General features: G+C 55.8%; 1 protein-coding gene across 1 annotated transcript in view; it reads left to right on the top strand.

The window, feature by feature from the left end:
• The window catches only part of RTN4RL1 (reticulon 4 receptor like 1), a 91,356-nt gene extending 67,819 nt beyond the window's left edge, over positions 1 to 23,537 (top strand). Inside the window, exon 2 of the mRNA XM_003816857.5 lies at positions 20,422 to 23,537. Within this exon, the coding sequence (XP_003816905.1) occupies positions 20,422 to 21,734 (1,313 nt within the window). The 3' untranslated portion in view covers positions 21,735 to 23,537. The remainder of the gene's footprint in view (positions 1 to 20,421) is intronic.
• Positions 23,538 to 24,607: the final 1,070 nt, after the last annotated feature.

Here is a 24,607-nt window from a genome sequence, read left to right as displayed (position 1 = left end):
GACCTCTAAGGAGAGAGATGTCTCCTCTCACGGTTGGATGCCACGGCAATCTTGTTTGAATCTTGACTCCACCATTTTGGACAAATCACTTCGCTTTGGTTTTATTTTTGTTTTTGTTTTTGAGACACAGTCTCACTTTGTCTCCCAGGCTGGAGTGCAGTGGTGCAATCACAACCCATTGCAACCTTTGAACTCCTGGGCTCAAGCTATCCTCCTTCTCAGCCTCTCAAGTAGCGGGGACTACAGGTGTGCACTGACATGCCGGGCTAATTTTTTTTTTTTTTTTTTTTTTTTTAGTTTTTGTAGAGATGGGTCTCACTGCGTTACCCAGGCTGGTCCTGAACTCCTGGGCTCAAGTGATCCTCCTGCCTCGGCCTCCCAAAGTGTTGGGATTACAGGTGTGAGTGCTGCAACCCACCATCTCACTTTGTTTGTTTGTTTGTTCGTTCGTTTGTTTGTTTTGTTGTTGTTGTTTGAGACAGAGTCTCACTCTGTTGCCCAGGCTGGAGTGCAGTGGTGCAATCTAGGCTTAGTGCAACCTCCACCTCCTGGGTTCAAGCGATTCTCCTGCCTCAGCCTCCCGAGTAGCTGGGATTACAGGTGCCCGCCACCAACATGCCCGGCTAATTTTTGTATTTTTAGTAGAGGCGGGGTTTCACCATGTTGGCCACGCTGGTCTCAATCTCCTGACCTCAGGTGATCCACCCGCCTCAGCCTCCCAAAGTGCTGGGATGACAGGTGTGAGCCACCACCCCCGGCCCTGCCACCTCACTTTGTTGAGCTTCATTTTTCTCAAGTGTAAAATGAGGCTATTAATACCCTTATAATAATTGAGAGGAGACTGTTCAAAGCGTGTATGTGGACACCCCCAGCGTGGGTAGGCCTGGCACACAGAAGGGGTTCAGCACATGTTAACCCCCTTCCCTTCCCCACGGTCTCCTCTTCATATGAGGCTCACGGGCCCGGTCTGTTTTGCATAGCTCACGGTCCAGTTGGGAAGGCAAACAGAGGAAAGGGTTGAATCTCTGAGAGCTCCCACAGCTGGTGATTTTCCGAGTGTAGAACTTGAGGTTTTAGGAGCTGAATGTTCTGAAAGGTGACTCATCAGCAAATGTCAGGAGCACTTGGACTCAACCAATCTGATCTAAGGAAAGGATCAGGTATTTGAACCAAGCCGTGAGCACAAAGATGTTCATTCCAACGTTATTTAGTTTTAATTTAACTGACTCTTGAAAAGAATCAATAGATACAGTCATGTGGTAATACATCAAAAGTTCCTGGCTGGGCGCGGTGGCTCACGCCTGTAATCCCAGCACTTTGGGAGGCCAAGGCGGGTGGATCACCTGAGGTCAGGAGTTCGAGACCAGCCTGGCCAACATGGTGAAAACCCGTCTGTACTCAAAATACAAAAGCCGGGCGTGGTGGTGGGCGCCTGTAATCCCAGCTACTCGGGGAGTGCTGACGAAGGAGAATCACTTGAACCGGGAGGCAGAGGTTGTAGTGAGCTGAGATCGCACCATTGCGCTCCAGCCTGGGCGACAGAGTGAGACTCCATCTTAAAAAAAAAAAAAAAAAAAAAATTCCCGACAGGTATGCAGTGATGTTTCCCTCACCCCAGACCCTGAGCTCCCCTGCAGCCCTCCCAGGAGGCAACTGTTACCAATTTCTGCCATGATCATTTGTAACAGTGAAAAATGAGAAACAATCTAACTCTTTCACGGATAAATAAATTACAGTCTGTCCATGCAGTGGGATACTCTGCAGTCTCTAAACATCGTGCCTGTTACCGCATCCCTCTTCTGTTAAGTAACTGTGCATTGCCTCTGGCCTCAGGCCCTCAGCCTAGACTACTGCTTCTGGCTGGAACCCGCCCCCCCACCAGACCCCCACTTGAGTCCTCAGCCTTCAGACTCTCCAAGACTTCACACCCCCACTGATGACTCTCCGAGGCTGTCCAAGGCTTCACACCCCCACTGATGAGGGAAACCCCCCAGTTCTCATAGCTACTTGGATCTTTCGCTGTACTTTGCGTTAGGAGCTGCGATTGTATCTGGGTGTGGTGTTTGACGAGTGCCTGTTTACCTATTCGCCTGCACCCCCCTGGGTGGTGGGGCCCCTCTGCCTGCTGAGCTGCCTGCTGCTTCCTTAGTACACAGCCTCAAAGATAGAGACCCCCTGAGAGCTGCTGAATGAATGGAATGGTCTTAAGTAGAAAATGCGGGATACAGAACTCCATATATAGCATGATCCCAATTTTATTTCTTTAAATAAAATTTTTATTTAAATTTTATATAGCTCCATATAAAAAGGGAAGTATTGAAAGAAGATACAGCAAGGCTCTGTCAATGGTTGTCAAGGGTAATGGGACTGTAGTGATTTTTCTTCCTTTTTACTTCTATACTTTTCATGTTTTCCACAACTGGCAAGTCTTATTTAATTCAATAATAATTATTTCATACCTGTAATCCCAGCACTTTGGGAGGCTGAGGCGGGCGGATCACTTGAGGTCAGGAGTTCGAGACCAGCCTGGCCTACATGGCGAAACCCTGTCTCTACTAAAAATACAAAAATTCGCCGGGCATGGTGGTGGGCGCCTGTAATCCCAGCTACTCAGGAGGTTGAGATGGGAGAATCGCTTGAACCCGGGAGGTGGAGGTTGCAGTGAGCCGAGATCGCGCCACTGCACTCCAGCCTGGGCGACAGAGTGAGACTTTCTCTCAAAAAATAATAATAGTAATAATAATAACTATTATTATTATTATTTTGAGATAGGGTCTTACTCTGTTACCCAGGCTGGAGTGCAGTGGCATGATCATGGTTAACAGCAGCCTTGACCTCCCGGGCTCAAGTGATCCTCCCGCCTCAGCCTCCTGAGTAGCTGGGACTACAGGCATGTGCCACCACAGCCGGCTCATTGTTAAAATGTTTTATAGAGATGGAGTCTCACTATGTTGCCCAGGCTATCTCAAACCCCTGGACTCAAGCCATCCTCCTGCCTTGACCTCCCAAATTATTGGCATTACAAGTGTGAGCCACCTCACCCAGCCCTGGCAAGTATTATTTTGAAAGTAAATAAAGATGAGTGATATTAAATAAAAACCTTACAGGGAGAAATAGGGTTGGGGACCGCACACAAGGCCTATGCTAAATGCTACCTGGGCTCAACCTCCTGGGCCTGAGGTCACAGACTGGCAGGGGCTGGTGGCTGGTGAGAGGTAGGTCCCTAGTGAAAGGGCGGCGCTCAGGCTGACAGAGAAGAGAAGGTAATTTAAGGCCTGGGACCGGAGATTCTTAGAGACTGCAGGCATCTCAAGCAGCCAGTGAGGAGAAATCGTGCAGAGGGTCCGAGGAGAATTATCTGTGAGCTGAGGCTGGAAATAGCTGGTAGTCAACTTATCCTGTAAGCATAAGGTACCTACCCTGGGGTCGTCTGGATGCTGCAACTTATTATATATCTCCATTTACCCACAATAAGGCCACCTGGGGTTTTTGCTTTTGACTGGAATGACATCAGCTAAATCATTCATTCATTCATTGACTTGACAGACAGCAGGATGACCTCTATGTACCAGGAACCAGTTGGACGCGCAGCAGTGCTGCGCCTCTGGGGTGGAGAGAGAAGAGAGTGGGAGTGGCCGGGCACAGTGGCTCCTGTCTGTAATCCCAGCACTTTGGGAGGCCGAGGCGGGTGGATCATCTGAGGTCAGGAGTTCGAGACCAGCCTGGCCAACGTGGTGAAACCCCGTCTCTACTAAAAATACAAAAACTAGCTTGGCGTGGTGGTGAGCACCTGTAATCCCAGCTACTTGGGAGGCTGAGGCAGGAGATGACTTGAACCCAGGAGGCGGAGGTTGCAGTGAGCTGAGATCGTGCCACTGCACTCCAGTCTGGGTGGCAAGAGCGAGACTCCATCTCAAAAAAAAAAAAAAAAAAAAAAAAGGAAGGAAGCAAGGAAGGAAGGGAAGGGAAAGGAGAAAGGAAAGGAAGAGTGAGTCCAGGGAGGCTTCTGGAGCAGGTCCCATCTGAGCCAAATCACAGAGTTGCCCAGTATGTAAGTTAGACTTTTTTTTAGTAGTAAGCAAGAGAAATCTTGTCTGACTGACTGAGCAAAAAAGGAACTCACTGGAAGGCGTGTTGGGACACTTCTGGATACAAGTAATTGAAAATCCAACCCAAAATGACTTAAACAGAAAGAGGACTTACTATGTTCTATGACAAGAAGTTTGGAAATTCCAGCATTGGTTGACTCATTGGCTTAACAAGATCACTGTGGACACAGGTTCTCTCCGTTTTACTCTGTAGTCCTGGCAAGCTGACATTAGCCTTTGGGCTGGTCCCTTCATGGTTGAAAGATGGGGCTTCAGGGCCATGCATTTCATGGTCGTCCAGCCACACCCAGAGGCAGGAGGTAGAACATCTCTTCCTTGTATCTCCCAATCCTTTAAAAAAAATTTAATGGCCAGGCACGGTGGCTCATGCGTGTAATCCCAGCACTTTGGGAGGCCAAGGCGGGTGGGTCACTTGAGGTCAGGAGTTCGAGACCAGCCTGGCCAACATGGTGAAACCCCGTCTCTACTAAAAATACAAAAATTAACCGAGCTTGGTGGTGCTCGCCTGTAATCCCAGCTACTCAGGAGGCTGAGGCAGGAGAATCGCTTGAACCCAGGAGGTAGAGGTTGCAGTGAGCCGAGATCACGCCACTGCACTCCAGCCTGGTGACAGAGTGAGACTCTGTCTCAAAAAAAAAAATTTTTTTTAATTCAATTTTTTTTATACTTTGAGTTCTAGGGAACATGTGCACAACGTGCAGGTTTGTTACATATGTATACATGTGCCATGTTGGTGTGCTGCACCCATTAACTCATCATTTACATTAGGTATATCTCCTAATGCTATCTCTCCCCCCAATTTTAATTTTTGAGACGGGATCTCGCTCTACCCAGGCTGGAGTACAGTGGTGTAATCATGGCTCACTGCAGCCTTAAGCTCTTGGGCTCAAGTGATCTTCCTGCCTCAGCCTCCTGAGTAGCTGGGACTACAGGTGCATGCCACTGTGCCCAGCTGATTTTGTATTTTTTGTAGAGATGGGTTCTAACTATGTTGTCCAGGTTGGTCTCAAACCCTGGGCTCAAACAATCCTCCCATCTTTGCCGCCCAAAGTGCTGGGATTACAGGCATGAGCTACCATGTCTCACCTTAATTTTTATTTTTTAATATTTATTTATTTTTATTTTATTTTATTTTATTTTTTGAAACTAGATCTCACTCTGTCACCCAGAATACAGTGGCACAATCTCGGCTCACTACAGCCTCTGCCTCCTGGGTTCAAGCAGTTCTCCCACCTCAGCCTCCCGAGTAGCTGGGACTACAGAGGCACGCCACCACACCCGACTAATTTTTGCATTTTTAGTAGAGATGGGGTTTCACCATGTTGACCAGGCTGGTCTCGAACTCCTGACCTCAGGTGATCAACCCACCTCAGCCTCCCAAAGTGCTGGGATTACATGCTCCTGTTTAAACCAACCCCGGACAGTGAAGTAGACAAAGACTCACCCCCGGCAGGAGAGGAGCCTGGCTCCTCTAGAGGAGCACATGGTTGCCTCTGAAGGAAATTTGGATCCTGATAGCCAAGAGGAGGGGGGTTGGGTGGACCTGTGCAGAATGAAAATGGGGGAGGAGAGGCCGGGTGCGGTGGCTCACGCCTGTAATCCCAGCACTTTGGGAGGCTGAGGCGGGTGGATCACGAGGTCAGGAGTTCAATACCAGTCTCACCAACATGATGAAACCCCGTCTCTACTAAAAATATGAAAAAATTAGCTGGGCGTGGTGGTGGATGCCTGCATTCGCAATCCCAGCTATTCAAGAGGCTGGGACAGGAGAATCACTCGAACCCGGGAGGCAGAGGTTGCAATGAGCCGAGATCACACTACTGCACTCCAGCCTGGGCGACAGAGTGACACTCCATCTCAAAAAAAAAAAAAAAAAACCCAACCTCCCTTGACCCATGCCCCTCCAAGTCCAGCCCCGTTTCTCTGCTGCCCCTCATGGCAAAACGTCATGCAGCGTGGTCTCTGGGTGCTCACAGATATTCACTATTCCCCAAACTCCCCTGGGGGTATTCGTCCGTGATGGCAGCTGGGCCCCGTGACTTACTTTGACCAATGAAATGTGAGCAGGAGAGACATGTGTTGTTTGAAACAAAAGGGCAAGGGCCATGTCCACAGGTCTTTCCCTTCTGCTAGGAGAGCAGCAGCTTTCTGGGTAGAGGGTGCCCTCTCAGCCCAGGTCCTGGAGCAGAGCCTCAGCCATCCTGCTGTCCCTGAGCCATTAGAATTCTGAGTCCCTCGTGATCTCAGCACCACCTGCCTGTCCTGGCTCCCCCACCTCACTCACATTCGATCTTCATCCCACTCCATATGCCTTCTGCCTCCGCCTTTCTGCCAGGAAGGAACTTTCCAGTGCCCTCCAAGTCGCCAAATCAGTGGGGCGCTTCTCTGTTCTCACGTTAGTCTTCGGCAGTCCTCATCACAGTTGATTTATCCCTCTTCCTGAAAAACTTTGTGGCTTCGGGCCGGGCGCGGTGGCTCACGCCTGTAATCCCAGCACTTTGGGAGGCCGAGGCAGCTGGATCACCTGAGGTCAGGAGTTCGAGACCAGCCTGACCAACATGTGGTGAAACCCCATCTCTACTAAAAATACAAAAATTAGCCAGGTGTGGTGGCGTGTGCCTGTAATCCCAGCTACTCAGGAGGCTGAGGCAGGAGAATCGCTTGAACTCGGAGGCAGAGGTTGCAGTGAGCCGAGATCGCACCACTGCACTCCAGCCTGTGCGACAGAGCGAGACTCTGTCCCAAAAAAACAAACAAACAAAAAAACAACAAAAAAAAACTTTGTGGCTTCGGTAAAGCCACACTTTCCTGGTTTCCTCTCACCTTACTGGCGGTTCCTTCTCCTTGGCTGACTCCTCCTTTCCCCTCCACAAAAGCATTGTGTCGCGAAAAGCCTCAATCCTGTTTGTTTACTATTTTTTGTTAATAAAATTTAATTTTTTTTTTTTGAGACGGAGTCTCGCTCTGTCGCCCAGGCTGGAGTGCAGTGGCGTGATCTTGGCTCACTGCAAGCTCCTTCTACCAGGTTCATGCCATTCTCCTGCCTCAGCCTCCCGAGTAGCTGGGACTACAGGTGCCCGCCACCACACCTGGCTAATTTTTTGTATTTTTAGTAGAGATGGGGTTTCACCGTGTTAGCCAGGATGGTCTCGATCTCCTGACCTCGTGATCCACCCTCCTCAGCCTCCCAAAGTGCTGGGATTACAGGCGTGAGCCACCGCGCCCAGCCATGGAGTAGCTATTCTTTAGTTCTTTTACTTTCTTAACAAACTTCCTTTCACACACAGAGAAAGAGAGACAGAGAGAGAGAGAGAGTCTCACTATGTTGCCAAGTAGCCTTTTTTTTTTTTTTTTTTTTGGAGACTGTGTCTCACTCTGTTGCCCAGGTTGGAGTGCAGGGGCGTGACCTCAGCTCATTGCAACCCCTGCTTTGGGGGTTCAAGCGATTCTCAGCCTCAGCCTCCCAAGTGGCTGGGATTACAGGTGCGCGCCACCACACCCGGCTAATTTTTGTATTTTTAGTAGACATGAGGTTTAACCATGTTGACCAGGCTGGTCTCAAACTCCTGAACTCAAGCGATCCACCTGCCTCAGCCTCCCAAAGTGCTGGGATTCCAGGCGTGAGCTGCTGCCCCGGCTTCATTCCCACCAATTTACACGCCCGCTCTGTGCCGACAGCTCTTGAGTGTACAGCCGACCTCTGGGCTTCAGTTTTGTACATCCAGCTGCGGCCAACTAAACATCTCTCTAAGGCTTCTCGGACGTTATGCATCCTCAGCTGTGCCCTGGCTACCCTGAGCCTGTTTTCCTGTTTTATTCCTCCAGTCTCATAGTGATACCCTCATCCTGTCCGTCTTCTGGAATAGACTTGGGAAGCCGCCCCGTGACCCTCGTCGCCTCCCTCACCCTGATCCGTCAGTGTGTCCTGTCGGGCCCCATCCTGGCATCTGTCCAGTCCATTCAGCACTGTCTGTCTCCATGGCCCCTGCCCTCTTCAGGCCCCCAAGGTCTCTCACGGCCACAGGCCTCCCTCCTTGCTCCCCCTCAACTCACCCTCCAAATGCAACCTCCCAAATCCAAACCCAATCCTGTTGCTCCCACCCCGGGCTCTTCAGTGACTTCTCATCACACCCAGAATTAGATCCAAACCCTTTCTGGTGGTGTTTCAGGCCATACGAGGCCTGGCTCCTGCTGTTCCGACCCCATCTCCTGCCCCTCTGCCCTTGTCCAAGCCAAGCTCAGTCCTGCCTCAGGGCCTTTGCACCTGCTGTGCCCTCTGCCTGGAATGCTGTTCCTCAGCTCCTTCTTATCTTTTAGGTTTCAACTCAGAAGTTGCCCAGGGAGGGAGGCCCTCCAAGAGCACACAGCTAAGATAGGTCCCTTCCTTTGTCTCTATCTCAACCCTTTTTGTCCCCAGCACTTACCAGGATCCGTCATTTGGGGCTTATCTGGTTCCTTTAGTTTGACTGCACCCCCAGGAGAATGTAGGCCCCAGGAGGGAAGGAGCCGAGCCTCTTGCTGCTGTGGAAGCAAGCCCGGAGCTCAGTCACTCTCATGAATGAAGGAGTGGGAATAGATTCAGAACCGGGTGATGGACAGGATCTGGGCTGCGCTCAGAGCTCTAGATGCCGGTTCTGAATGCCTTTCACTGATCGCAGGGAAGGGGCGGGTCTTCGGGGCTGGGGAACAAGGACCCTGGCAGGGCATTCTGCACCTGCTTCTCAAAGGCAGGCTCCCAGCTCCTGTTTTGCATTGTTGACACCTTGGCCTGCCCGTGAGCACCAGGGCCTTCAAGAACAGTGGGTCTTGGCCAGGCGTTGTGGCTCACGCCTGTAATCCCAGCACTTTGGGAGGTTGAGGCGGGCGGATCACCTGAGGTCAGGAGTTGGAGACCAGCCTGGCCAACATGGTGAAACCCCGTCTCTACTAAAAATACAAAAATTAGGCCAGGCACGGTGGCTCACGCCTGTAATCCCAGCACTTAGGGAGGCCGAGGCGGGCAGAGCATGAGGTTCGGAGATTGAGAACACCCTGGCTAACACAAGAAAACCCCGTCTCTACTAAAAATACAAAAAAAAAAAAATTAGCCAGGTGTCCTGGCGGGTGCCTGTAGTCCCAGCTACTCTGGAGGCTGAGGCAGAAGAATGCCTTGAACCCGGGAGACGGAGCTTGCAGTGAGCCGAGATTGCGCCACTGCACTCCAGCCTGGGCGACAGAGCGAGACTCCGTCTCAAAAAAAAATCAAAAATTAGCCAGGCATGGTGGCAGGTGCCTGTAATCCCAGCTACTCAGGAGGCTGAGGCAGGAGAATGACTTGAGCCCAGGAGGCGGAGGTTGCAGTGAGCCAAGATTTCACCACTGCACTCCAGCCTGGGCGACTGAGATTGTCTCAAAAAAAAAAAGAAAAAGAAAAGAAAACAGTAGGTCCCCACCCCACGCCCTCCCCCTCACACCCCTCCTGGACCCCCAGGCAGGCATCACAAACAGACATTTGCCACCGAGGACGGTCTCGTCGCCACAGAGGTAACCCCTGCCCCACTAAACACACCTATGGTATCACTGAGGACTTGGTGGGCCCATCCGCCCGTCCGCCCGTCCACCTGTGTCTGCCCATCCGCCTGTGTCCGCCTGTCTGCCTGTCTGCCTGTCTGCCTGTCCGGCAGTGGGTGGTCCACAATTAGCTGTAGCTTTGGGGGAGGGGCAGTTGGCTCCACAAGGTGCCAAGCTCAGACGCAGGGCCCCGAGCCTTCACTGAAACCTCCTGGGAAGGGCAAAGCTCTCAGAAGCCCTCGGCCTTCAGCCCTGGAGTCTGCGCTGCCACAACTCAGGTTCTGGGGCCCCCAAACCAGGGAGCAAATTTGCATAACGGGACACATTTTATGAGCCCTGGAAAGCAGGGGCTACAGGAGGTGGAAATAGAGGCCACGGGCCCTGGGCTTCCTGCAGAGCACTGCCAGGACCAGGTGGGGCTGGCTCGATGGGGAGAGAGGGCCCAGTAGAGAGGTCAGGGCGCTGTTTCCTCCTGCAGCCGTAGCCTGGCAGGGACCCTCAGCCCTGGGCTAAAGCCCCTTCTCGGCATCTGATATGTCAGGCCTTTCTGCGGCGGGTTGGGTGCATCAGGGTGGGTGGAGTGAAATCCAGGGTCCAGGGTCCACTGGGGGTTGGGAGAGCCCTAGGCAGGAGTGGGGGCAGCTCCCTCTGGTAACACTAGCAGTAACGTAATCATCACGGCTTAGGGAGGGCCACCCGTACAACCAGCCCTGTCCCACTGAGTGCATCTGAGGAGCCAGCTGCTCTGACCCGCAGTTCCCAGACCTCAGGACTGAGCGCCTGGCCCAAGGTCATCCCACTGCAATGTGCTGCCACGGGGCCGCTCTCAAGCCTGGGCAGTACGTGGGTCCAGAGCTGTCAGAGTGCCAGCATCCAGCCCCCACCCCATGCGAGACCTTCACAGCAAGGAGACCGGAGACCCGATGGACAGAGGGTAGGGGAGCTGGGGGTGGCTCCGACAAGGCCCCCTGAGAATGTGGCGGCCTAATTAGCACGGCATTCCCAGCCAGGCCTGCTCCAGGGGCCCAGCGAGGCAGATGAAAGCTGAAAGGCTATTCCAATGAGGGGCCGCCCACTTCTCAGCTGAGAGTGATCCTGGCGTGCTGGAGGGACCTGGAGTGGGTACATAATTCAGCGTGTCGGGAGGAGGGCGGGAGTTGAAGGCAAACCAGAGCCAGTGCCGAGATAAGACCTGGGATGGGTGGCTCTGCCCAGAACAGGGCCCCGCTCCCTTTTCAGGAGGGTGAGCGAGGCACGCTGCAGGGTGAAGGGGACCGGGCCGCCACCCTATCCACAGTCCCGAGACAGGCATGTGTTTCTGTGTGCATACCTGTGTATTCGCACACATGCATCGGCTTTGTACGTGCACTCAGCTGTGCACACACATGTAAACACAGGCCCGCCCAGGTACATGAGCACACAAGCGTGCGTGCGCAGACACACGTGCACACACAGACACACAGTCACACAGAGACGCACACAGACCCCGTGCACACACAGACACACATTCAACATAGACACACACAGACCCCGTGCGCACACACACATTGACACAGAGACACGCACAGACCCCGTGCACACACAGACACATTCACAGAGACGCACACAGACACGTGCACACACAGACACATTCACACAGAGACGCACACAGACACACGTGCACACACAGACACACATTCACACAGAGACTCACACAGACACACGTGCACACAGACACATTCAACATAGATGCACACAGACCCCGTGCACACACAATTCACAGACACACACATTCGCCATGCACACACAGACACACAATCACACATAGATCCACACAGACCCCGTGCACCCACATATTCACACAGAGACACACACAGACCCCGTGCACACACACATTCACAGAGATGCACACAGACACACATGCACCCACACATATTCACACAGAGACGCACACAGACACACGTGCACACAGACCCCGTGCACACACACACATTCACACAGAGACACACACATTTGCCGTGCACACACAGACACACAATCACACATAGATCCACACAGACCCCGTGCACCCACAGACACACATTCAACATAGATGCACACAGACCCTGTGCACACACGTACACATGCCCATGACACACAGGTACACACACCACGCACAGGCTCAGTCTGGGCCCAGGCCGGCCTCCTGGCTGCAGGGACTGAGCGGGACGCATGGTGTTTGAGAAGACACGTGCCTTGTGCCTGCCTGTGTGTCCCTCCCCTTCCTGCATTCAGAGGTTTTTGTTGAGGGAGGCACAGGCCTTGGATTTGCCTGACCCGAATGACCTGGATGACTGACCTGTCCTGGTTGGTTGGTTTGTTTGGGACTGTCCTGGTTTTAGCACTGAAAGTCCCACACATCCTGGAAAACCCCTCTGTCCCAGGCAAACCTGCCCTGGTCACCCTGCCCTGGGCCTCTGGCTGGCCTGGCCCTGGATCCTCCTTCCCAGAGCTCTCCTCACCGTGTGGTCACCCCGTGATTGACCAGGAAGCCTCTGGATAGAGCCAGGGCCTAGTCTCTGCTCTCACCCTGGAGGCTCTGAGACTCCTCGCTTTGGGTAAGCGCCCCTCTGTTTATGGAGCACCTGCTGGGAGCCAGGCCCTGGGCCTAGGGCTTCCTGAGCAGCATCTCTCAGTCCCCCTGCTGACTCAGAAAGGTTCTTCCTTCATCCAGCCATTGTGACAGGTCACCTGCTGGATGCCAGTGTTCTGGGCCCTGAGGGTACCGCAGAGAACACAGCAGGCAAAACCACCGTCCTCACGGAGTCAACATACACTCAGTGCAGAGAGATGGAAAGTCAATAAGAAAAATAAGGAAATCACGTAGTGTTTTAGAAGAGGGGGAACGCTGTGGGGTAAAGTGAAGCAGGGCGGCCGGGCGTGGTGGCTCCCAACGGTTATCCCAGAACTTTGGGAGGCCCAGGTGGGAGGATTGCTTGAGGCCAGGAGTTTGAAACAAGCCTGGTCAACATAGTGAAACCCCATCTCTATTTTTTAAAAAAAGACCAGGCGCAGTAGCTCACACCTGTAATCCCAGCACTTTGGGAGGCCAAGGCGGTGGATCAAGAGGTTGGGAGTTCAAGACCAGCCTGGCCAACATGGTGAAACCCCATTTCTACTAAAAATACAAAAATTAGCCGGGCATGGTGGCGGGCACCTGTAATCCCAACTACTAGGGAGGATGAGGCGAGAGAATCGCTTGAACCCGGGAGGTGGAGGTTACAGTGAGCTGAGATCATGCCGCTGCACTCCAGCCGGGGTGATACGTGAGATTCTGTCACAGAAAACAAAAAACAAAACCACCAGGTTGCTCAGACAAGGCCTCAGGGGACTTGGGGCACCTGAGGAAGAGGCAGGGACAGCTGCGAATGGTGGGGTGAGGGCAGGAGTCCCCCAGACACCCTGGGAAGCGCTCCAGGCAGAGGGAACAGCACGTGCAAAAGGCTAGAGGTGGAGCATCCCTGGCGTGAATAGGGTGTATCAGGGAGGCCACTGTGGCTGGGGAGGGAAGGAGGGGGTGGCAGCTCAGATCCAGCTGGGCCTCTGGGCCACAGAACAGACTTGGAGGGACCTTACTGAGAGAGATGGGAGCCACAGAGGGGTGCTGGATCTCCCTGCCTACTGTGTCAGATGAGATACAGGGGCGAGGTTGGGGCAGAGGGACCACTTAGGAGCCTATTGCAATAGTCCAGGTGAGAGGTGATGGTTGCCCAGACTAGGGTGGTGGCCATGAGAAGTGGGTATTTGCTGAATACATTTTGAAGTTGGCCGGGCACGGTGGCTCATGCCTGTAATCCCAGCACTTTGGGAGGCCAAGGTGAGCAGATCACCTGAGGTCAGGAGTTTGAGACCAGCCTGGCCAACATGACGAAGAAACACCGTCTCTACTAAAAATACAAAAATTAGCCGGGTGTGGTGGTGGGCACCTGTAATCCCAGCTACTCAGGAGGCTGAGGCAGGAGAATCACTTGAACTCAGGAGGTTGGAAGTTGCAGTGAGCCGAGATCGCACCACTGCACTCCAGCCTGGGGGACAGAGCGAGACTCCGTCTAAAATATTTCTAAGGTGTTTGGCCAGAGAAGCTGAAATGAAGGCGCTGCGTCTGACTGAGATGGATTATATGCGAGTGGAGGAGGCTTGTGGGGGAAGAGCAGAGCTCAGTTTGGGAGGCTTTCGTGTGACAGATGGAGATGTGGAGGAGGCCGACGTCTGCAGACAGGAGGGCCACACTGGAGCTTTAAATGACTGCCCCATTTTGCAGGTGAGGAAGATGAGGCTCACACAAGCGTGGGGACACACCGGTTAAGTTGAGGATCCAGGGCTGGGCGAGGTAGCTCGCGCCTGTAATCCCAGCACTTCGGGAGGCCGAGCCCAGGAGTTCAAGACCAGCCTGGGGAACATAGTGAGATCCTATTGCTACAAAAAGTAAAAAATTCACGGAGCGTGGTGGTGTGGGCCTATATTCCAAGCTGTCTGGGAGGCTGAGGTGGGAGGATCTCCTGAGCCCAGGAGGTTGAGGTTGCAGTGAGCTATGATTGTGCCACTGCACTCCTGCCCAGGTGACAGAGCAAGACCGTGTCTTAAAAAAAAAATAGGATTCAAACTCAGGTCTCTCTGGCTCCAAAGCTTGTGCTCTTTCCAATGCCCTATGCCATGGACAAGGAGCCCCTGCCCATCCTGCACACCCCACGCCCCACGTCCAGCAATAGGACGAGGGAAGCCCAGCTGTGCGCTGGCTGGCTTCCATGTCTCCAGGGCTGAGCCAGGCTCCAGGCGGGGCTGCAGAGGGGATGATGGGCCCACCAGGAAGTGGCCTGTGCTTGGGTGCAGCATGGAGGGACAGTGCCAAGTAGCCTAAGGCGCCAGCAGCTCCAAGTGCAGCCGGCCTGGCCTGAGGCTGTTATCTGACCAGCAGAGAGCATTGGGTTAGCATCGACTGGCATAGAGAGGAGGATCTGCCAATCTGCCAGGGCTGGGAAAGTGGGGAGGGGGAGAGAGGGAGGGCTGCAGAGCCAGAGGGATCTGACCGGTCTCCAAGACCCAGAGAGCCCCACGGCCCTGCCCAGGGGGCTGCGGGGATACCAGCCATGGGGCCAGCCCTGCTCAGGCACAGGGAGGGGCAGTCCCTTCGGTGCTGGCAAGTTGGGGTGAGCAGCTCGAGGTTTTGGGGCCTATGAGGGCCAACCAGCCCTTCGTGGAGGACGCTCTGCCCACCACGTGCAGGATGGAGCTGGGGGCAGAGCCCTGGACTTGCAGTCAGCTGGGTTGAGGCCTGCTCGCTGCCCTGTTGCCAGCCGTGTGCCGTGGCCGGTGCCTTACCCTGGTGGGCCTCGTTTCCTCCTTCGTGAAACGGGGAGTGTCCTGAGGACTCTGGTACACAGTTAGGGCTGGGTCTGCCTTGGTTGGTCCTGTCCTGCTTCCAGGGGCTGGGAAGCTGCAGAGTGCCCTCCACAATGGCCGGCTGTGGCTGGCCGGCCTGGGCCTGGGGCAAGGGCCCTGTGAGGGGCTGGTCCCACTGGGGACATCTCTGGCCATCCCGGCTCTGGGTTCCCCCAGCCCAGCTGAGCTGAGGTTACAGCCTCCTTGGAGGCTCTGTGTACTTAGAGCCTGAGAGACAGAGCCAGGGTAGGAAGGGGCACGTCGCCCCCTTCCCACTGCAGGGCCTTCGCACGGGCTGTGGCCGTTGCCTTTCCCTTCCCACCATCCCGGCAGGTGTGGCCTCACAGGACAACTTGTAGGCACATCTGGGGCTGCTGAGCGGACCAGGTAGGGTGGCTTCCCGTGCTCAGGCCACCCGCCTGAGCTGCCCCCATGCTCCCTGACCAGCAAGCAGGGACTTGGGGATTTGCAGAAAGGAGGACCTGAACACAACACAGCTCTCCTTGCCTCCTCTGTGCTGGCTGGAATCCTAAGGCAACCCTGTGAGGCAGGGACCCTTCTCCCTGGTTCCCAGATTCATACTCCAGGAAGTGACGGAACAATGTTGGCAGGTGGCACGGGGATGGCAGGGGTCTTTCCTGAGCACCCCCACTGCCCACACACACCTCCAGGGGCCTACCCTAGGCCCCAGCACCTGGCCAGACTGCCTGCTCTTGGGAGCCCCCATCTCCTAGTGAGCCCCCCCATCTGCTAGTGAGCCATGAGGATCCTCCGTATCCCCCCACCCACTCATTCTGGGCCCTCCCCACTGGCACCCCCCACACCCCGGGGCTCAGGCAGCAAGTGTTGAATGGAGGAGGGAATGAATGAGGCCTCAGAGATGCGGGTGAGCTCAGGCATGTGGGAGGCCAGGAGGTTTGGGGATACCCGAGCAGTCAGCCGAGTGCGTGCCCCTGGAGGAGAGGAGGAGCAGGGGGACACCCCCAGGGAAAGCTTGGGGGAGTTTTGGGGGAGGCCCGGCCTTGCTCTCCTCAGCCCCCTCTGGCAGAGCCACCCCTGGCCCACCCAGGAGGGGACGAGGAGGCTGGTGGGAGGGGTGCAGGGCTCCTCCGGAGAGAGTCTGATCCCTGCTAATTTGCAATCTTAAAATGCACCGCCAAGGCTCCGGCCTCACTTCTGCACATTAATCAGGCAATCAGCGGGTCGGGGCTCCCAAGGGCTGCATGGAGGGGCATGAGAGGAGCCGTGGCAAAGCTGCGCCAGCCTCCCTGGGAGAAACCCAGCAGGGGGACCGTCCAAGACTGGGGCACCCACTGGCTCTGGCAGGGGGTACCAGAGGCGGCGGGGCCAGCTGGGACAGCTGGTCCAGGTCTTGGAGATGGGACCAACTTCCAGCGTGCAGAAGCACTCAGCAGAGACATCCCTACTCTCCAGGAGGAGGGGCAGGGGTGCCTGGAAGGACAGCTTCCCTGGGGTGGGTCCCCTGCATCTGGGCAGTACCGAAGGTCGGTGAGCACTCCCCCGGGCTCGGATCCCCCCCCACCGCCTGGCCCCCGAGGGGCCCTCCACCATCCTCAGGCACTGGGACGGGAGGGGCTGCCCACACTGGTGCCTGTGGCTTGTTGCCCGGCCCCCGCCCCAGGCCCCTGATACAATGGCTTGTTCTTCCTTGAGACAGGGAATATGAGCCAGGCCCTGCACAAAGCCTGGAGCCCTCTCAGAGGAGGGGCAGGAGGGTTCCTGCCCTGGGTCTTCACTCCACCCCTGCTCTCTGACCCCTCCCACCCACGGCACACCCACGAGCCACGTACCAAGCCCACTCCTGGATGTGGGGGCCATTTGGCTTTTTCACCTAAACTGGGGTCCTTGCCTGGTGTCCCCTGTTTCCCGACATCCCTTGGAGGCACCTGCTTTGTGTCTGACGGGGAAATGTCTCTCCGTGGGACCCGCTATTAGCTTCTCCGGGTGTCATTTCAGAGAACTGCATCCTGGACCTTACAGAGATAGCCACACGGTGGGTGAAGGAGGGCTCCCCACACCCCAGCACACCGGGTAGTCCTGAGGCTCAGGGGAGTGTGAGCAGAAGCACTTTGTAAACTCCAGTAAGCTGTGCAAATGTCGAGTGGGATTAGCGCTGAGCCGGACACATATCACCCCGTCCCCCTGCCGCAAGGCCTCTCTTGCTGCAGCCCAAGGGACGAAATGGCTTTGTCTTTGCAGAATGGCCTGGCTGTGGCCCCGTCCCCAAAAGCCTGAGATGTGGGATGAGAAGCAGTGAACACCATGAACACCCTTGAGCTAGGAGGGGCACCCTGGCTCCCTCAGGGTGGCAGAGCGGGGCGGCTCCCTGGGGGAGGAAGCTTCCTACAGGTGCGGGAAGCACCTTCCTGGAGGGTAGCAGCCCGAGGAGGGGTGAGGAGTGTGAGCTGAGAGAGACGGGGAGTGTCGGCTCTGTGGAAGGTGCAGCTGGGTGGAGGGTCGGCTCTGTGGAAGGTGCAGCTGGTGTGGGTTGGGGCCCCCTCCCAGCCCTGGGTGTGGAGGGTTCAGGCAGTGGGCAGGCTTCCCAAAAGTCAAGTGGGGTTTGGAGCCCAGGTTCCTCCCCCAACACACCCCTGCCTCCCCCTGCAGGCTGGGTCTCCTTGGGCAGATGGAGGCAGGCAGCAGGGGCTGGAAGCCAGATCTGAGCCTCCAAGTGGAGACGGTGGACACTGCCATCATCTCCTACGTGTGGTAGGAGGGGAAACTGAGGTAGGAGGGGGAAACAGCAGCAGCCTCGGCCCAGCCTGCGGGCTGTGCACTGGGCGGGACAGAAGTCACTGCAGAGAGCACGGCTTGGCCCAGAAAGGGTCCTTGAAGCTGTGCCACCACCACCGCTGAAGTCATAATTCCTCTGAATTCGCAACCGAGCCCAATTATGCAAAAAAAACAAATTATGTACGATGATTTTTATGTGTTGGAAATGTTCAGTCGAAGCCGGGTGATTACAGGGGACGGGAAGCAGCTGCCACTCTCTGGGAGCCCATAACTCCCAACAGCTGGGAGCTGTCACTTATTTACGAGGCCGTTTCTGCCAGGAACGAGGGGGTGACAGTGGCGGTGAGGCCTGCTGGGCCGTGAGCCTGGGCAGGCAGTGGCACGAGGCCGGGAGCAGGGCTGGCCCGAGAGTGGCCAGAGGGTTGGTTCTCTCATCCCACAAGCTCTGGGTACAGCTGCAGCAGAGACTCAGCTGCCCTGGGTGCCCCGGCTCTCCCACGAGGCCTGGCTGGAAAGCTAGAAGCAAAGGGGCCGGAGGCTAGCTGGGTAGGGAGGAGATGGCTGCCTGGCCCTCCAGGGTGGGGGCCTGGAGGCCTGGAGCCGGCCCCCCAACCTCGGCGCGCCTGCCTGGCCGCCTGGGGCAGCTGGGACCCTGGAAAAAGGTAGGTAATGACGATCGTCCGTAATGAGGGTGCTCCAATAATGAGCACGGGGCTATTATCCAACCACAGGCTGGACACATCCGAAAATAAATTATTGTAAGGATCCATTAACGAATGCCTAATTAATGCCCAATTAGAGGGAAGCTACAGAGGAAACGCTCTGGACAGTCGAGAGGCAAGGCCTGGTTTTGCAGCCATAGCCTGGGGGCTGGAGTGAGGTGGGAGAGGGGAGTGGCCAGAAGGTGGGCCGGGACTGGGGCAGCCTCGCCTGACAACTGGTGCCACCCCCAGACCTTCACAGACAGGCGCCCTCTCAGGACATCCACACAGCTCTGCCAGGGAGAACTGCTATTGTCTGTATTTTATTTATTTATTTAGTTAGTTAGTTAGTTAGTTAGTTATTGAGACGGAGTTTCGCTCTGTCGCCCAGGCTGGAGTGCAGTGGCACGATCTCAGCTCACTGCAAGCTCCACCTCCCAGGTTCACGCTCTTCTCCTGCCTCAGCCTCCCAAGTATCTGGGACTACAAGTGCGCGCCACCACGCCCGGCTAATTTTTTTGTATTTTTAGTAGAGACAGGGTTTCACCGTGTTAGCCAGGATGGTCTCGATCTCCTGACCTCGTGCTCCGCCCGCCTTGGCCTCCCAAAGTGCTGAGACTACAGGTGTGAGCCACCGCTCCCGGCCTTTATTTTATTTATTTATTTATTTTGAGACAGAATCTCACTTTATCACCCAGGCTGGAGTGTAGTAGTGCAATCTCAGCTCACTGCAACCTCCGCCTCCCAGGTTCAAACGATTCTCCTGCCTTGGCCTCCTGAGTACTACTGAGCCTCCTGAGTAGCCACCCGGCTAATTTTTGTGTTTTTAGTAGAGACAGGGTTTCACCATGTTGGCTAGGGTGGTGTCGAACTCCTGACCTCAGGTGATCCGCCTGCCTCGGCTTCCCAAAGTGTTGGGATTACAGGCGTGAGCCACCGCACCCGGCCATGTCTGTATTTCAGAAATGAGGAAACTGAGGCTTAGAAGGGGTGTTGCCCGTATGTTTTGAGGATGTGGAAGACACTGTAAATGTAAAGGAGACATTATTTGAGGTGAACTTTGGTGCCACGCATGCATGCTGTGCTTGTAATTGGGAATGATTCAAATAAAGAGATTCTGGCCGGGTGCGGTGGCTCACACCTGTAATCCCAGCACTTTGGGAGGCCAAGGCAGATCACCTGAGGCGGAGAGTTCAAGACCAGCCTGGCCAACATGGAGAAACCCCGTCTCTACTAAAAATACAAAAACTACCTGGGCGTGATGGTGCGCACCTATAATCCCAGCTACTCAGGAGGCTGAGGCAGAGAATCACTTGAACCCCGGAGGCGGAGGTTGCAGTGAGCCCAGATCCCGCCACTGCACTCCAGCCTGGGCAACAGAGTGAGACTCCATTCAAAAAAAAAAAGTAAATTCAATAAAAAATAAAAATAAATAAATAGAGATTCTTCAGGACTCTGCATGAGATATTTACTACATTAGAGCAAGAGTCCTTCCCAATATCCGTGAGCACAGATAACAACAACCAGCGGCACAGCTAGGAGGAGAGCAGGAGGCTGACGGCTGTGTCCCTGGGTCATGACCTACACCCCAGCAGTGTGACAGAGCTGGAGCAGGTGGGGCTGGGGCTCAGCAGCTGTGGGGTGGAACTAAGGAGGTGTGGGGGTGATTGGGGCCTTCACCCCAGACTCACCTCCCAGCCCAGCAGAAGTGGGTCACCAAGGAGGGGAGGCCTCTCGTCCCCGACGGGTTCCAGGCTTGGGCCTTGACCCTGGCCTTGCTCCCAGCCAGGGACAAGGCTCTCACGGAGCTCAGCCAAGACGAGGATGCGTCCCCGGCGGGCGCCGGAGGGTGCGGTGCCAGTCCTCGCCTGCACGGCCCCTGACCTGGCTGTGCTCTCTCTCCCTGCCAGGGTGCTGTGTGGAGTTGCTGCTGCTGTTGGTAGCTGCGGAGCTGCCCCTGGGTGGTGGCTGCCCACGGGACTGTGTGTGCTACCCGGCGCCCATGACGGTCAGCTGCCAGGCGCACAACATTGCAGCCATCCCGGAGGGCATCCCCGTGGACAGCGAGCGCGTCTTCCTGCAGAACAACCGCATCAGCCTCCTCCAGCCCGGCCGCTTCAGCCCCGCCATGGTCACCCTGTGGATGTACTCGAACAACATCACCTACATCCACCCCGGCACCTTCGAGGGCTTCGTGCACCTGGAGGAGCTGGACCTCGGCGACAACCGGCAGCTGCGGACGCTGGCACCCGAGACCTTCCAGGGCCTGGTGAAGCTTCACGCCCTCTACCTCTACAAGTGTGGGCTCAGCGCCTTGCCGGCCGGCGTCTTTGGCGGCCTGCACAGCCTGCAGTACCTCTACCTGCAGGACAACCACATCGAGTACCTCCAGGACGGCATCTTCGTGGACCTGGTCAACCTCAGCCACCTGTTTCTCCACGGCAACAAGCTGTGGAGTCTGGGCCCGGGCACCTTCCGGGGCCTGGTGAACCTGGACCGTCTTTTGCTGCACGAGAACCAGCTGCAGTGGGTCCACCACAAGGCGTTCCACGACCTCCGCAGGCTGACCACCCTCTTCCTCTTCAACAACAGCCTCTCGGAGCTGCAGGGTGAGTGCCTGGCCCCGCTGGGGGCCCTGGAGTTCCTCCGCCTCAACGGCAACCCGTGGGACTGTGGTTGTCGCGCGCGCTCCCTGTGGGAATGGCTGCAGAGGTTCCGGGGCTCCAGCTCCGCTGTCCCCTGTGTGTCCCCCGGGCTGCGGCACGGCCAGGACCTGAAGCTGCTGAGGGCCGAGGACTTCCGGAACTGCACGGGACCAGCGTCCCCGCACCAGATCAAGTCACACACGCTCACCACCACCGACAGGGCCGCCCGCAAGGAACACCACTCACCCCATGGCCCCACCAGGAGCAAGGGCCACCCGCACGGCCCCCGGCCCGGCCACAGGAAGCCGGGGAAGAACTGCACCAACCCCAGGAACCGCAATCAGATCTCTAAGGCGGGCGCCGGGAAACAGGCCCCCGAGCTGCCAGACTATGCCCCAGACTACCAGCACAAGTTCAGTTTCGACATCATGCCCACGGCCCGGCCCAAGAGGAAGGGCAAGTGTGCCCGCAGGACCCCCATCCGTGCCCCCAGCGGGGTGCAGCAGGCCTCCTCGGCCAGTTCCCTGGGGGCCTCCCTCCTGGCCTGGACACTGGGGCTGGCGGTCACTCTCCGCTGAGGACCCAGGGCGTCAGCACCCAGCACTGCCACATGTCCACCAAGGAACAGAATTTATTTTCTTCTTTTTTTAACAAGTGGAAGATCTGCTGGGTTTCAGGAAAAGGCTGGTAGAGGCTTCGGCTGCTGTTGGGACGTCTGGACCCTGCCATGTGGATTATAAACCCAAATTGTACAGCCCTAGGCGGGAGGGGCTGGTGCTTCTCAGCCGGCCGTCCCAGCCAGCCCCGCAGAGCATCCACGGACAGTGTCCACTCTGGCAAGGTGGGAAAAGGCACTCCAAGTGCATCCTCCACTGGCAACAGTGGGACAATTGCCCCCGACGGCGGCACCGGGGCTCTGTGGAATCCCGATCCTTCCGAGAGGTCTGGAGGGCCCCGTGGTTCCGGGAGAAAGCAGGACGCAGAGAAGAACAAATGAGGCTCACCCACGAGGCTGGGCGGCCAGCAGTCTGGGCACACACGAGCAGGTGGCATCTTGGCTCTTGCCTGAGGCCACTTAGTCACCCTGCCCTGAATTCTACCCTACTCCACCTTCAGCCCCTCCCTCGGGGGCGGCGCCTCTCATTCCTGATGTCTCAGGCGACCCTGGCAGACCCAGGCCCAACTGCTGGGGTCCAAGAACCAATTACCAAAGGAAAGATCATCAGAGGCTGAAATCTAGAACTTCATCCCGGGCAATGAGGTTCTCACAGAAGGTGCAGTTTTATAACTATGTCCACTTATATATATTCACACTCTACATATATATATATATATATATATATATACAAATGCACAGTCCCCCTCCCACTCCGTTACCTAACTGTACGTCTTTTCATGTTTATAAACTATACAGAAAACTGTATTTGCTGAACTAAGGATTGTATTGGTGATTTCTAGCAAGAACAAAGTGATAGAATTTTTGTCTAGAATCCCAAACTGGCAACGATAGTCTCCAAGGGACCTGGGCTTGCCAAGGGCCTGGGGCAAGGTGTCGGCGGGGACGGTGAGGAAGGGGGAGGCAGCAAGAGTCACTTTGGGGGACCAATATTCTTAGATATTTAGAGCATCACCTTGTTTTTATATGCAACACAAGCCTGTCTGCCACCCTGGAGCGCCCTGTCACCCCTGCTGTCGTAGCTGTTGGCTTCAGGGTGAGAAGTGAGAAGCAGCTTATTGTATATGAGGGAGCCAGGCCCCGAGGGTGAGCGAGATGGAGAAGGGGAAAGAAGGGGCTTTGGGATCTGGAAACCAGCAGGCCAGGCAGCGTCCACAGTGTTAGTCCAAAGGGTCGGACCGTGTCATCAGCCTAGCGTTTGGTCAGTGACGGCCTGGACGGGCCAAGGAGACTCCGGGCTTGAGCCCAGGCCTCCCGCACGGCTTAGCTGCTGAATTTTTCCTTGAGGCTGTTTGGTGTGTGACCCAGCAAGGGCCCTGTGTAGGACAGCAGGAGGGAGGCGTCGGGGGGCCTTAGCAGAAGGGGAACAATGAGGGCATTTCATGAACCATCTCAGGCACTTCTGCATCACGGAAGACCCGGCCCTCCCAGCCGTCCTGGGGATGCTCAGGGTGCAGGCAGAGGCTCGGGAGGCCGGACTCAGGGGTCAGAAGCAGGGACTGGGGCAGGCGAGCCCGGACAGGGAAGAGGGGCTCCGATCAAAGCCGGCCGTGCTGCTGGCCGGGGGCCCAGGTGGGTACAAGCTCCTTTGTGCTTTGCACAAACCTGAATCCCCCACCAGAGAGGATGTGTGTGAGGAGCCAGAAACGCTGAATCCAATTAAGAGAGAAAAATAATAATAACAATAAATGATCTTGGACAAGAACCCTGTTTTTCATTTCCTAACCCCGCATTCCCGACAGGTGGCAGATCTTGGGCTTCTGTGGGTGGGCGAGCCTGGCCGGGCACAGCTCTGGGAACACGGCACATTTGTTGGCGGGAGGAGCCGCAGGGGGCAGGGGCGCACTGACTCACAGGACACACGAGAGCACGCACACCCTGGTGCTCCGTTTCGTGGCACTTCCCTTGCCCGCACAGATCATGATTCACTTTCCACATTCTGACTGCCCCGGGTCGGCACCATCTCCGTGGCTCTCCCCGGAGGAGGCTGGTCCTGGGTCCTTCCTGGCCTATTCCCGGGAGCCTCCGGAGCAACGGCTAAGTGACTGATCCTCAGGGCGCCCGGCAGGCGGCTGGTGGGGACGGGCGGCTGCAAGGAAACAGTCAGTACCTGGGGCCCAAGGAGTTTTCCAGGAGGCCAGGGACCCACCCGGACAGCTGTGGGTGTGCTTGGAGACTGCACACGTCTCTCTGGCTTCAGAGAAAGGAGAGGGTTCCCCGGATAGAGGGAGGAAGGCTGTGTTTTCAGGCCTGGCTGGACAAATCCTCCTCAGTATGAGGCTTGGGGCATTCACTAAAGGGAGCCCAGTGACTGCAGACCAAAGAATCCTCAGCCTGCACCTGCTCCCCTGTGGCCTGCAGGCTCTGACCCAGGCCGAGGTGCCAGGGCCTGGCTGTCCCTTAGAACCCAAGGATGTTGTTGTGTTGTTGATTTCATTTCCAGCTTCAGACAGCAAGGCCCTCAGTGGGAAAATCAAGAGTCTAAGCACTTTATTAAATTTTTTTTTTAAAAAAAGACTTAGGAAGTCCTGTAATATGGAAGTGAAATGTCAGTACGAGAAATGCTAATGTTTTATAAATGATCCGCTTCTGTCAAGCACAGCACAGTCTCTGGTTGCCGACTGTTATTAGAGGCAAGGCAGTGGGGGCCCAGGACGCCAGGTATTTTTAGCAGCTTTCTCCTCTAAGAGGTAGGGGGAATCAAGGCAGCTCTGTTGCAGACGACATCAGTTGTCACTCAGCAGCTCATGCTACGCAGTTATGATGACACCATCG

The sequence above is a fragment of the Pan paniscus genome, chromosome 19 (genome assembly GCF_029289425.2).
Source record: "Pan paniscus chromosome 19, NHGRI_mPanPan1-v2.0_pri, whole genome shotgun sequence".
Taxonomy (NCBI): Eukaryota; Metazoa; Chordata; class Mammalia; order Primates; family Hominidae; genus Pan; species Pan paniscus.
Note: the sequence above shows the minus strand (reverse complement) of the source record. Positions and strands in the feature narration are given on the sequence as shown.